Source organism: Charadrius vociferus, unplaced genomic scaffold (assembly GCF_000708025.1).
Source record: "Charadrius vociferus isolate BGI_N301 unplaced genomic scaffold, ASM70802v2 scaffold104, whole genome shotgun sequence".
Lineage (NCBI taxonomy): Eukaryota > Metazoa > Chordata > Aves > Charadriiformes > Charadriidae > Charadrius > Charadrius vociferus.
The window spans coordinates 24,500-38,847 of record NW_009648255.1 but is presented as its reverse complement, the minus strand read 5'-3'; the positions used below and the strand labels follow the sequence as shown (position 1 = coordinate 38,847).

At 38.7% G+C, this 14,348-nt stretch overlaps 1 protein-coding gene across 1 annotated transcript; it reads right to left on the bottom strand.

Annotated features, from left to right (window-relative positions):
* Positions 1-4,102: 4,102 nt before the first annotated feature.
* Positions 4,103-14,070, bottom strand: GYG1 (glycogenin 1). Its single transcript, XM_009884373.1, has 6 exons — positions 13,821-14,070; positions 13,266-13,428; positions 9,242-9,368; positions 5,833-6,052; positions 5,134-5,184; positions 4,103-4,904 (listed from the first exon to the last, which is right to left on the bottom strand). The coding sequence occupies exons 1-6, from the start codon at positions 14,019-14,021 to the stop codon at positions 4,734-4,736; spliced, it is 933 nt and encodes a 310-aa protein (XP_009882675.1). The 5' UTR covers positions 14,022-14,070; the 3' UTR covers positions 4,103-4,733.
* Between the last annotated feature and the right edge of the window lie 278 nt (positions 14,071-14,348).

Here is a 14,348-nt window from a genome sequence, read left to right as displayed (position 1 = left end):
TGGTATTTTGAGTAAATAACATGTTTAATATTTTAGTTAATACTGCTCTTCAAGCATGTCTCATGCTAACTTTTAGTTTTGCTGTCTTTATGGTCAAAACATAAATGCTTCAAATAAATTTTAAAAAGTAATTTGCTCCTAAATGTTCATTTAGAAACGCAAAAACTTGATTTGCACTCCTGAAATCTTTCCGGTGTTCATTTCTTCAAAGTGTTGCTTATTATGTACAACGCTTAAGGCTACATTAAAAGTCCCTCAAAACAGAAGTGTGTGTTCATGCATTCTAACTTGCAAGAATTTAATGTCTTTTCAGAGGTGAAAAGGTAAAAAAAGGTAAATAATGTATGTGTTTTCCTTCAGACAAAACTCTTCAAGGTATGAATTAGCTTCATGTTTCAATCTCAGTGTTTCTTGATAACCAAACAGATCGACTGGATTGTCTGTTTCAGAATAGGTGGTCAGTGACCACTTCATAATGAATTCTTACTTTTGCAGACTATGTTCAAAGATAATATTTAATTCAAAATTTTAAAATACTTTTTTACTATTTCTGAATAATACACAGGTACAGCAGGAAGTTCCTCTGTTGATTACTTCCCAGGAGCTAGTAAAAATGAAGTACTTAAATTTGTAAAACACTTTCTTTTAATCTTTACTTTCCTTTAAAACAGAATTCCACTGACTTCTGTAAAAGTAAAGGGTTTGTGATTTGGATAAAATGCTAAAATCATAGGCTTGTATTGATACCATGTTTTCTAGTAATTTCTGTACACACTTTGAACAATATGACTGTGCTATATGCAAAGTAGAATATGACCCACTCACTTGTCAGTGAATCAGTTACCCCTTGCAAAATTAAACAAAACATTATTTTAATAGCTGCCAGCCTTCTAACAGTTGCCTTGCACTGCAAAGTGCTTTTCTAATCCCATACGTGTCTTAATGGAATGCTGATTTGGATGCATCCTGATTTATAGAGGAAGAATTTGGTAAACTACTCATGTTCATGTCCCACAAAGTAATAAATAGCACTGAAGATCCTCAGTGGAGTATTAGTTCAATATTCTTGCCTGCTCCTTGTATCTCTTTCCATTTGATCCTGGTCTTGTTATGTGTTTCCTTATGCTGCCTTCCCTGTTACTCAGAACTGGAGGCAGAGATTGCTGCGTTTAGGTCCTGTTTAGATTCAGGAAGTGCATTTGGCACCAGAGAAATGGAATCTGATTTGCTTCTAATGCCTTTGTCCTTTTTTTATGTTTTAGAATACCAGCCAGCTGATTATAAGATGAATTGCAAACATAAGAAATTGAAAAGGACTGAGAAATAAAGGGAAGATGTCTGATACTTGGAGAAATAGTGAGCCAAAGGAAGGAGGGAGAAAGGAATTCAAAATAGGTAACCTAAAAAGCTGATGCAGTTTTTGCACAGCCAGCATGTTAGCTATGGAGACAAGTGTGTTTTAAGTCTGTTAGAGAAAGAATTAAAAAGACATGAATGATTGAAGACAGTGTGAACCCCAGTAACTGGTTGTCACTGGAAAGTTGACGAATAAGAAAACAGAGCTACACCTGATTGAATTTATTTTCTTTTCTGCACAGAGTTTATGTAAGTTAAACTTTCTTTGGGTTTTTGTGGTTCAGATTCTGAGATAAGCTGGAGAAATAATTGCTGATTATGCATGAGAGAGTTGGCTTTGTCTCATTCTTTCCATTTGCCAAGTTAAAATTCCATGGGGAAGAGACACATTTCAAGGGCTAGTCAAGCTACCTCATTATTTGTGTTAAAATATGCTGACGTTTTGCAGAGTGGCTGAGTTATGATTATGAAAACAATTGCTAGTATAATTTTTCCTCTACTAGATGATGGTTTCCATGTGCCAAAGCCAAATAAAAACTTACTGGAGTTAGTACTAAGCTGTTTGGCTACTTAAGGTCTTTCCCAAGAAAGCCATTAATGTATCCAAGAGAACAGTTAAAAGAGCTGTGAGCAGAAAAGTTCTGTCTGATTTGATGGAGCTGTTCAGTTACATGGGTGGTTAAAATCCAGAGTCTTCTATTTGTTTGGGGTATCTTTTTGCTTTTCATGACCTGTAGGTAGTCTTTGGCTATTGATATTCTCTTTCTTGGAGTTCTAACAGTATGTTCTTTGGCATATGTTCTAGAAATGAGCTTTGGAATTACAAACTTAACATTTTTAATTCCAAAGCCCGAGTTTTAGTCTATCATTCTGGGGGTTTTTTTACCCCCTATGTAAAATAAAGATGTAAATGAAAATACAATGCTTCTAAACTTTTAAGAGTTGTTTTCAGTTGCCACCATCTAAGGAATGCCTTAGATGATTATACACTTTTTAAAGGCAAATGGAGTTCCAATACTTGAGTCACAATTTAAGCAGGGCTATGATTCTTTTGAATAATGTTTTCAGTATAGTGCTTTAATTCAGTTACTGCTTTGAGTAACTACAGTTTAGAGCAGAAAATTGACGTATCAAATGATACTGTTACAAGGGATCTCTTTTTCTGCAAGTGCAGCCTGCAGTAGTTATGAAGGAAATAGTGGCAGATAATGACATAAAAGTCATTTTATTGAAAATAAGCTGCATAGAGTTTGGTATAGATGTCATACCTTTCACTTTCCTGAGGCTGTGGGGTAACACTTGACCATAGTATGAGTCAGAGGCTTGGACAGAATGGTTTCTTTCTTTACTAACTATATTTGTTAACCCAAAACATGCATTTCATCTTATTCAGCATCTCTCCTTACCTTCTCGTATTAACGTAACAAAACTTAACATGCTAAACCAAATTTTCAGGTTGGTATAGTCTCATACTTTTACACTTTCAGTTCTCTCCAACTAAGCTTAAATAGTACCTGCCTATTCTCTAGTATGAATACAGGCAAGGGAAGCAAAAGATTGTGCAGCTGTCTTCAAAAGAGTATTTTACCATTTTCCATAGAGTATTTTGTGAGCATGCAGGACTCCAATATTTGTGCTTGTTGGATAAAGTATACTTTTGTCACTACAGATTGTAACCAGTAATCCCTCCTGCTTTCACACAACTTCAAATTTATCTGTTAAAAAAAAAAACACAACACAGCAAAAAAACCCACACAGGAAAGGGTTAGTTACAACTGGGAGCTCAGATGCTATGTACTTTTAAATGGCTGCAAGCTACTTTGGTTTGGACCTTATCTTTAGCATTTTTGCTAAATGTTGATCAAGGAATCTTTGAGCAATTAAGTAGTGAAAACAAGTTAAAACAAACTCTCATACCCAGATTATGTCTTCTGCTTTACCAGCAAATGGTGAGAGCTTGTTGATTTTTTTATTTTATCTCTAGGCTAAAAGTTTAGCACCCTCACTAGCTTCCTGCCAAAATCCTCCTTTATAAGGAAATAATGAAATAATACTTTCCTAATGGTTCTAGACTAGTACAGAGTATAGCTGTCAAAGACAGAACACTGATTTGGTTGTTTAGACTTTTGGCTAAAGGATGAAGCTGAAACTTAGTACAGATAACAGCTAATCTCCATCTGTCTTCCAGCATGCTTTTGTTACTGTGGTATTTTGACTGCTTTTCCATGTGTCTGAGAATACAATGGGTAGGCTGAGTGTGTCAAAAAAGCACTCTCTTTTACTCTGCACACACAGAAAGAGTAGCTTTCCTAATCAGGGTAGGTACAGTTACTTGAGCAGCTATTAGTCTGTCTTTGCCAAAATAGCATCATCATTATGTTTAAAAACAAGTTCATAGTGTACAGGGCTTATGGTAGGGATGATATTTCTCTCAGTGACTAAAGAAACACTGCTTCTTCCCAAGCTCTGTGTTGCTTATATGATTAGTTTTCAGCAGGTACTGCCTCCACTGCCCTGTCCTAGACTTAGGGCAACCTAATACAGGGAGTGACCCTGAACAGCTCCCTCACAAATGACTGGATACTCTGTAAATAATTACAGAGCTAAAAGCTGGACGTTCGCTAATGATAGCTGGAGTAGTGTTAGCAAAGCTCAAGGGTTATACCTGATGAATAATTTAGTTGGACTGCTTCAGAGCTCCCTCTCTTTTCTCTTTCCTTGCTCAAGAGTTTAGGGAAGCCAGAAATGCATGACAACTTTTTATTTTTGTATCAAGTGCAACATTGCAAGTAACAGATAAAACTCAGTTTACTAGTCCCATAGTGTACAGAACTGAAAAACGCATTCTGCCATGCTGTAGGCACTGTGCGTAAGAACCTGGTCAAAACTTCAGTGCAATTGTGACTGGAAGAGCAAAGCAGTGCTATTACTGTTACATCTGTATGTATCCCAGTGTCGTTAAAATGTTTTTCATAAAGCAGAATGGCTACCACTCTAGTGTATGAGCAATCCCATGAATAAGATTTTACATCTAAAACAGCAAGCCAAGGAATCAATGCTAACCACCTTAATGAGGTGAGGTAACAAACCCAGTTTCAAGGAATATGTTGAGCCAATTGATCACAACAGAAGAAAATTTAAGCTGAAAATACCTGGTTTTATCTAGTAGGGAGAATTGGAAATTGGGCAGTTATAGGTGGCCCAAGGAATTCTGCTTCCTAGCTTTTGCTCAGTCTTCATCCGTAGCACTGCAGAGGCCTTCAGCCAAGAAGTTTTTCATCAAGCTACTAGCAAGTGTAACTGACCACCATCTACACCTTTCTAGCTGTTAGTTCTGGAACAAGTCCTTGCATCACCACTGTTTGAGACAGGCATTTCTACTGAAGGTAGGTATCAAGTTTCTTCTTGATGTTGTCAAAGGAATCCACTCCCATATAGTCAGCTTGGCCCTGTTCCCACCGTTCCTTGCGTTCTTCTGAAGATACAGTCGGTAATACTGGCGATGGTGCTGATAGTGATATGTGGGACACTGCCTCTGTAACCTCTGCCTAAAAGGAAAGGCAGAGTAAAAATACAGAAATACTTTGCATAGCTGAAGCGAGCAACAAGGCATAGAACGGGACAACGAAGTAGATGTTCTCATGCGCAGCAGCAAGCATTGCCAATGGGGAGGGATTGTGCAGCTTTCCTAGCAAAATAACAAAGCAGAGTTACAGAAGTGGGGGAGGAGGGAAACAACCAACAACCCAAAACCAGAAAAGTTTAAGTTCTTCATACCTCTCTACAGAAGCCACAAGAGAAAGCCAGAGTATAGGCCAAGCCCGATAGCTGCAAATAGTTTGTTAGAAAGATGTAAGATTATCAAGAGAAAGCACATCTTAAGAGATCAGTAACTTTGGTCTTAGAAAGGTTGAGAACTTAAACTGGCCAATGTACTAAGCTAAGACTATGAAGTCTGTGGTCAGATGCAAGCTACTAAACTCTGTGAGTGAGAACTGGATTTAGAAGCATTACTTTGGCTTTGATAAGTACTGGGATTCATCACTGCTAGTCTACTGGCAGTCATTCCTTAGTTACCCTACCTAGGCTTAGCTAGATTTGTTTCACCATGCAAGATCATATTCCATGCTGAACTGGATTTTTTCTGCTCAAGAACCTTATTAGCTGCAACACAGTAAGAGTTACAGCCCTTCTCTGTATATATTAAAGTTACTACAGTTATTTCTGGTACACCATTAGCAACTTGCATAGTTTGTTTTAGGCAAGCAGACAGCTATGTTCAAGACCACTATAGCATGCTTCTCTGCTGAAGTATTGTTTATTCCAAGCTTAAAAAAAAGAGGACCAAAGAACTGCATCCCCACACTAAACCACACCCATGCTTTGAGCTGGACAGAGAGAAGGGAAGTAAGTGGAATGGTAAAGAACCTGTCATCCATACTTAGGTAGTTTCTACAAGAATATTAAAGCACGTACCATGTTTACACCTGTAGTAGTTTCTTTAACAATTCCATGCTGTTCTAGTAATGGTAAAACATTAGCTATATAGGTGTCCCACCACATGTTGAGGAATTCTGGGTGAACTATTTTAGGGTCGTCCATGGTGCCTTTTATGCTTTTTGTTCTGGAGTCATATGTGTAATTCCATGGCTTTGTGCTTCCCAGGAAATGCACCACTTTAGTATTTGCACCAAACCTGTTGGACAGAAAAAGTTAGAATCCACAGTTTGTGCAGGTGTCTAGAAAACAAGAGTTTTGACTGGCAGACATAATTTTTTTTAACCTGCAGTTTCTGTAGATGTCCAAAACCCAAAAATATGAATATTTAGGAGGCTAAACACTAAATGATCAAACTGCCAATGCCTACTGGGACTGGAAGCATCACTATACAACAGAAAAAATGCAAACGGAATTCTACGTTAGACTAGTCAGAATACAGCCAAAACCTAATGGTCTGGGCTATTTAAGTACTTACAGCCAACTCAAGTCTTTAGGTAGAGTGATGTCCATAGCTCAGGAGAGAGCAGTCTCAAGCAGCCGTTGCAATCGGAACTGGTTTTAAAAGTGAAAAAGATTCTACTCCAAAGTCAGTGATCCAGATAGTTAGGCATTACAAGCATTATGTAGAGAAGGGTCAGCGTTAGAGTTACCCTTTCAGTTTATAGCCCTATAGAAAAGGATCATTGGAAGGCCCTGCTGCAGGAAGACTGCATCCCTGCAAAATAATAGCTTTGTATAACCTAGGCACTTCAGAGGACTTCTGATCTTGCTGCAGCAGTGTCTTGCCAGACAACCAACCCTTATTTTCCTAAACAACCCTCGTTTAGCCATGGGTGGGTTTTCTGGTGGTGGTATGTTGTTGGTTTGTGGGTTTTTTTTCCATTTGTTTCTTTTTAAAACTATTTTAACTCCATTTTCAATATGGACTGGTAGCTTTATCCCAAACGTTACTGGTAGGTTTCTTTTGCATTGAGAGTGTAGATGAGATACACCCCTTTTGAAGTAAAGAGTTTAACACGAAAAGAGACAGCATTCATTCCATTCTTCTGCAGTTCCAGAACTAGAATTCAGCTTGAGTCAGTTTTGTAAACAAGCAGTGGCAGCCTCTCTAGTAGCAGCAGCTGTCTCACCTAGTTCAGTTTGCATCACATATTAGGATTTCTTCTCAACATAATGATTAAAATGGATAATAATGCCAAACTAGGTTGTCTAACATTTTGTTAAGCATACCCTGGTCATACTGAACAGGACTCAGATGTTTAAGGAATCTTACATATGGACACTATGCAGGTGTATTTCAGAAACTTTAGAATATTCAAAACAAGGCAATATGGATTTGGGTGGGGGGTCTTGTACTATTGTAAGATCCTTGACTGCATTACAGTATTCACATTCAGTGTTTTGAACACAACAGATCTTATTGTAGAATGAAAGCCTATGCATGTGCGAAACAATGTCAAGTATTGGCACTGATTGCAAGGAAAAAAAAAAAAAAAAAATCTGTCTTCAAGAGTAAGTTCCTGGGCTTTCAAGTGCATATGTCAAGAGGACTACCTTAGTTTTATTAGCTGTCACAGCACTACTTAACAGCCTGAGTTTCCTTCATCTTAGGCTGCTTTCTGAGGAACTTGTCCTTGTTTAAAAATCAAGGCTATTTACGCTAGAGAATGCCTAAGCGTTATGTTACACTTGCTGCAAATGGAGAAGCGTATTCTTAGTATTCTGTCCACTTAAGACCTGTACAACAGTTGAGAGATGCCAAGCTTCTACGATGTTTTCAGTGTCTGCTTTCTAGATACTTTCTAGATCTGCAATACTTTCTTTTGACATTTAAGCACAACTGTTAGGAAGCTTTATGTCCACACTGGCCTCAGCAACTAATCTGCCTTTCCCCATCTCCCAGAAAAGTCCTTCATCAATGTTTTGAAGTTAGAGAGCATTTGTCATGAATTGGCATTTTCCTTTGGAAAAAGGATTACTGGGACTGCTGTGAAATCTAGTCGCGCTGTACAAAGCTGCAAAAAAACTTAGCTATTGATGTCAGTAGGTTTAAATTTCACTTTATTCCAACTGCTGATTATCAGGAGTGTAGCTGCTGATCTAACCAAGGGAAAATCTTCCATTCTACTTAAAAGGGCTGCACTTCCAGCATTCTACTTTTGAACATCTGCTGAATTCAGTTAGGCAATTTATTCTATCAGTTAAATGGAATTTTTGTCAGGAGCCCCCAGATCCGATTAGTCTTTTATGGCAACAAGGTCATTTGTAAATTTAAGGTCATGTGACTAAGAACCAGCCAGCTATGGAAAGAGGACACACTTTACAATCAATGTTAGCTTATCAAATGCTACCCAACTACTTAGTCATTCTTAGGCTTGCATATATTTCTTTAAATAAGTGTTCTACTTTTAGCATGACAGGATTTCAAATGGTATTCTGATCACAAGACATAGTTTGATCTTGAGCCAGCAGCAGTCCTGCTTATGCTGACTGCTGCTTTGGACACTAGTAACCTGATGCCATTCAGAGATCAGATTGTTTTTATGCAATTGGTACTTTCCCTCCCCCACGCAGGCACTTTTGCAGCTCTTAATGAATAAGACTTTCTGTGTAACATTTCAGCTTCCCCTGCTTCCTCCTGTGTTTATTGTAACACTTTGAGTGACCCTGCCACTGACATAGGTTTTACTCACATGCCAAATCTAATACTGCTAGCTAGGGAGGATACAGTTGTTTTCCGTATACAGGAAGCATGCAACAGTATGGTGGTTGGCTGTAGTCTTTGTTCCATCTTGCAATTACTTAAGGAACTGTCTGAGATCTAGAAAGACTGTTGGGAGAGAATTATAGCTTTATACAAGTCTTTGTTCACCATGTTTATTAGCATGGTACAGGTTGATTAGATGAACCGTAACTACTGGTTGTTAAATACCCCAAGTAATTTCAGTGAGGAAAGGGCACGTTATCTAGGTAGGAACAATACCACCAGTGACATGCTGAAGTTCAGCTCAAGCAGATTCAAGAGCTACTGCCTTTGGTTAGAGAGGTAATGGACAGCATCCCATACTGGAGTAGTGACTCTTCCTTCTGCAAGTGACCTGTCAAATGTGCTTACTCTAAATCAACTTTGGTGTTACCACCAGCAAGGAGTGGTTTAAGCTACAGATACAGCTTACTCTCTGCATGAATCATGAGATGATTCATGCAAACTAGTATTAATTCACCTTTTTTTTAAAAAAAAAAAAAAGAAACAATTATACCTTATTCTAGTGACAATAATGGCCCCTTTAGAAAAATTGCGTAAGTTCACATTGTGCCTGTTCATTCTGTTACAAGAAATTAGTTTATATAAGATCTGAAAGTCATCTTAGAATTTTGAACTTACGCTTTAAATGCTGGAAGGTAGGAATATACAGAAGTGCTGCTCAAATTATAAATAAATGGTAGATGTTTGCTCATGTCTGTTGTTGCCCAGCTGCTGAAAAAGGTGTTTAATAACCCCTGATCTGCACCTGAAAGAGAAAGCGTTAATAGGCCACAAGCATCAGATAGTTGTTTTAGGATCTTTTTCAATCACTTCACTAATTAAGAGTTGGTAATGCAGTTGTGTCCAGTAGGATTTTGGCACAGAGCACAAGAGTTCTATTTGTGAGCAACCCTGTAAACCCTGCAGTCTTTGAAAATCCAAAAAAACGCAGAGAATGAAAAAGATAGTGTGTAGGGCTACTTTTGCTACAAAATAGCTGAAGATAGCTGCTCACAAAACCTGCCATTCAGTTTCCTTTACAGCTTAAGTTCAAGCTGTATAAGGCAGCAAAAAAACGCCAGGACTTGACAATTGAGTACTGTTCAACTTCAGGAAAGCTGCAGCTCAGAAGATCAAGTATCAACAATTAGTTTTATTACTTATGCTTACAGATGCATGCATGACCAACATCAACACCGGAGTTAAGGTATCAGTGGTCTGTTAGACCTGGAGCCCTGGATGCATCTACCTACACTGTGATCTGGTAAGGAAAGCACGTGCAGTCTTGGTGACAACTCCAGTAAAACTCCATCAAATCCCTTAACAGGCAATAGGCATTCATGGTTCTAAGCAGCTAAAAAGCTGCTGACTAACCCCTAAGTGAGGGTAACAATCTAAGTTATGGCCACACCTACTGTGCTGGGAGCGGTCACCTCTTAGTTTGCAAGTGGAGGTTGTAATGAGGTCAAATGAGTTTGAGGTGATTTGGTATGTCAGTAGAAGAGTAGCTAAAAAAAAAAAAAAAACACAAAAAAACCAAACAAACCAGCCCCTGGCCCAAAGCAGACAAGTTTATAAGAAGCTACTGAGAAGTAAAACCTACTTATTTATATCCATTCATTCCTTATTGCAGTGAAGATGCTTAGTCTTTAAGTGCTAATAGCTCCTCTTATGAAGGAGATTGAAGGGAGTCCCTCGACCTTCATTTGCTGTCTTCCCTCCACCTGTAACTGCATTCACAAGTAGCATTGCTAAAGAGTAGGTAAATGCATAGCCCAGTTAGAAAAGAGACAGTGTTTTATTTTAATCTTTAGTCTTCAAAGCACTTGGTCTCTGACTCAGGAAGGGTTTTTTTATTGGCCTACAATTAGATTTAGGGCAGTACCAAGGTTTGCACCCTCACTGATGTTTGAGCAGAATCTGCTACTGAAGTATCTAGACACTGGGCGTAAACTTAGATGTACAGACAGCACACTGACAAATATAAATTCTAAGTATCCTGTTACAGCTGTCAGCATACATGCAGATTGCAGAGGGAGACGTTGCCTAGAGACTCAGTCCAGTAACTTCAAGCCTCTGACCTGCCTCTCAACCCATGAAGGGAGGAGAGCACTTTTGAAGAAGTTGTGCCCAACACAAGAGAACAGAGTCAAAAAAACCAGACAAGTCCCCTGGTCTTTACTCAGCTAAGTTTCATTTTAACTTCTAACTTAATGCTGTGTTAAGAACGTGTCTGTTAACAGTAAGATCATCTAAAAGAGACGGAAGTCTGGGATGTCCTCTCAGAATGGGTAGCTCATAACTGAAGGGGCAGCAACAATGTATTTAACTTATTCTGCAAGACTTTCTCCCACTCACATTGTTTTACATACTTGTCTTTTTCTCAGATGGCATGCATTTGTGCCAAAGCAGCCACTGAAGGCGGCATTTAGCTGTCCTAGTTCCGACTTCAACAGTAGTCTTGTATAAACTGGACCTTAGACATAAGGTGAAAGAATCAGGCAGTAGTTACATTAGCTACATATCTACAGATACAGTCTTGCTGCATTATATCTCTATATGTAAAAGCAACCATTTTAAATCCTGGGCTAAAGAGCCAGAGGATTGTCGAAGCAATGGCGATGTTCTTGAGGTATCAGTACTACCAGATTTCTTTTAAAACCAAACTTTTTTCCCCCCTCCACTACTTTTAGATGGTATCTAGTATTACTGCATGGCATATTCCTCATTATCTAGAAAGGTGAAAGTTCAAATAGACAAAGTAGTTGTTGCCATAAGCAGCCATCACTCTACCGTTTCTGGACAGCAGCATTACATAGGAAGCATCTGTCTGCTGTTATAAACATGAAATACTCTGTAAAAGTCTTGCATTCCCTAGTAACTGCTGCTGCTGATGGGGTGCTTGGAGCTTGACTTCAGTTATGCATAGCTCAGTAGCTTGTTGAGTTTGTCATCCCAGTGTCCCATTAAGGGCCATGATCCTTCACAGGTGTTTCTCTTATAATCAGTTTCCTACAAACTTTTATTACTGTCTAGATCAATTTAAGTTTAAATCCCCTTTCTCCCGACCAAGTTCATGAGCTCAGCAGCAGCAGCTCATGCAGATAGTCTAAGTTTCTGTGGTCTCATTACTCAGATCAGTGCTACCATTTAATAAAAAAATAGATTTTAAAGCTGAAGTACAAATTACAGTTCTAGAAATTTATTACCTAAACCATTAACCCACCATTTTTGCTTTTAAGAACTGCAACAATTGCTTCATGCTTAGGACACTGAGGAAGTTTCATCACTGTGTGGCTTTAGCTTTCAAGTCAGATATTATATTGTGGAAGCAGTTCTATTCTTTTAAGGGACAGGGGCCTTTGACCTAGAAGGTGGGGTTTGCTAGCAGTCGAGCACAAAGCTCAGGAGACAATCCCAAAGTCCCAGATATTCCTGGAGCTACTCAACAGTCCGTTTGCAGAAAGATGTGGGTTTGTTTGGGGTTTTTTTGTTTGGGGTGGGGTTTTTTTTTTTTGGTTTCTTTTTTTTTTTTTTTAATACAACAGTTCAGCACATTGCTACAGTTTTTGTGACAGCCACTGATCAGTTTACATTTGAGAGCGCTCCCAGAGCTACCAACTGCTTGCTTGTTAGTAGCGAGGTACAGACAGACCCTTCCTTACATTGCAGTAGTCATTTTCACTAGAGCTTATTCATATGGTAGCATTAAGTAGCCAACTACAACTACCGTTCTTTTCAAGGCCACACGGAGTAATGGGGATAATTCTGCAGATTAGGAGTGACATCCAGAAATTTTACTTTTTGCAGAGCACTGAAAGTTAAGTCAACAGTCTGGCTAATTACCTTATATTAAGAGCTCCACTTTATGGTCTTACTTATGTAGTTATCTGTAGTTTTTTCAGTTAGACTTTTGCTACCACAGTAATTACATAATGAAATTTAGCGATGGGAGACAGTGACAGTCATTTAGAAGCCTTTAACTATAGCAGTCTTCAAACAACCTGTACGTTTACTGCAATGGTAATAGATTTAGGAGACTTACAGGACAGCAGAACTTGGCTTCTCAAGCTTAAATCTGGCACAGTGGCCGATCCCAAGGGACCTATAGTGGGAAGCAGCCAAGGCTACACGCACTTGATATTGGGAAAGAGATGGTCACCACCCTATAATGACAGGAAGCTATCACACAGCATGTGAAGAGATAGTTGCATTTTCAAATGTTTGTTTCTCTGAAGCGGCACTCAAGCTGATCAGTACTATTTTTTCCACAGCAGCTTGAGTTAGCATAGAACAGTCAAGCTTTGAGCGTTAGGAATGCAGGAAGCATAGTACTGCAGTTTCACTTGCTAACACATGCACTGTACTTGCTACATCTTACGATCTCTTGTTACATGATTCAACATTGCTAATGCTTACAGCTGCTAGTTTGGAGGCCAAACTCTTAGGGGTTTTTTTATTTCATGAAGTCTGAAAAAAGCAGTTTCACTACATATTGTAATGATAGTCTCTATTGTGAGAAGGATATAATTTCTGTGTAGTTAATAAGATTGAGTTCAGAATTTTATCATACAGAGTCCCCATGACACATATGTAGTTACCAAGCCATCCCAACCACTATTATTTCGCTCTAACTTATATTGAAATACAAATTAATACATACCATCAAAGCTGCCTTTCTCTGTGGCAAACTGTAACAGCTGATTGTATGTTTCAATGGAAGGTCGGTAAACAAAAACTCCAGAATTAAAACAGTCAGGCCAGCCTGGATCTGGTGCTGCAGACAGCTCTTCTCGCTCAAAAAGCTCATCAATATTTGACAAAACCTAGTTGTAAAAGGGATAAAAAAAAATTGTTTTCTGGTTTTTAGTTTAGGAATTGGGGTATCATGTTTTAATGGATTTTGACATCCACCTTAAAACATGAAAGAAAGTTCTCATATCAATGCTCTTGTCGTATGGAAAACAACATTTTATTGACATAATCCCCACAGACTATGTTACAATTAATTTAGATGAAAAACACATACTTTGAGTTACTAGTCCAAATAGCAAGAAGGCCTCTATTACCCCTTCTTAAAAAAAAAAAAAAACCACAACACAAAAACACCCAAAAAAACACACCCCACCCAAACAACAAACACAACCGACAAAAAGAAAAAAATCCAACAGCCCCCATGCCAGGTCATTAAGAGGTACCGTGACACATGGGTACTTACCATTGTGTCTGCATCCATGAAAACGCATTTTGAAAACTGCGTCAGTTCCCAGCAGTGAAGCTTTGTTAGTGTGACACCCAGCTCAGGTCTCTTCATTAACGCCAAGTGCGCTGAATCCCCACTATCCAAGACATTTACCAATATGACTTCATCAAAGACTGTTTCCAGCACTCTCCTGGGGATAGAGTCAATTGCCAACATTTAGTTCTACTGTTATTCCAGCACCAGACCACATGACAGATTCCATTAAGAGAAATGGAGTAACAGGGAACCTGGCAGTATTTCTTAAGCCATCAGTAAGAGCTGACTGCACATGTCAGAATGCACAAGTACACCTGTCTGCCTCAAGGTTTCTAGTTTGTAATGGGCACATTTTGGGGAACAAAGAAGTTTGGGTTGTTTTTTTTTCCTTCCACAAAGAGGGCTTTAGTTGGCATTGCTACCAAGGTCATGGCTATGTAGTACAAACTTTCCACACAGCTTTTTTTCAGCCAGACTCTTATTTTTGGCAAGTCCACTTTGAGCAGG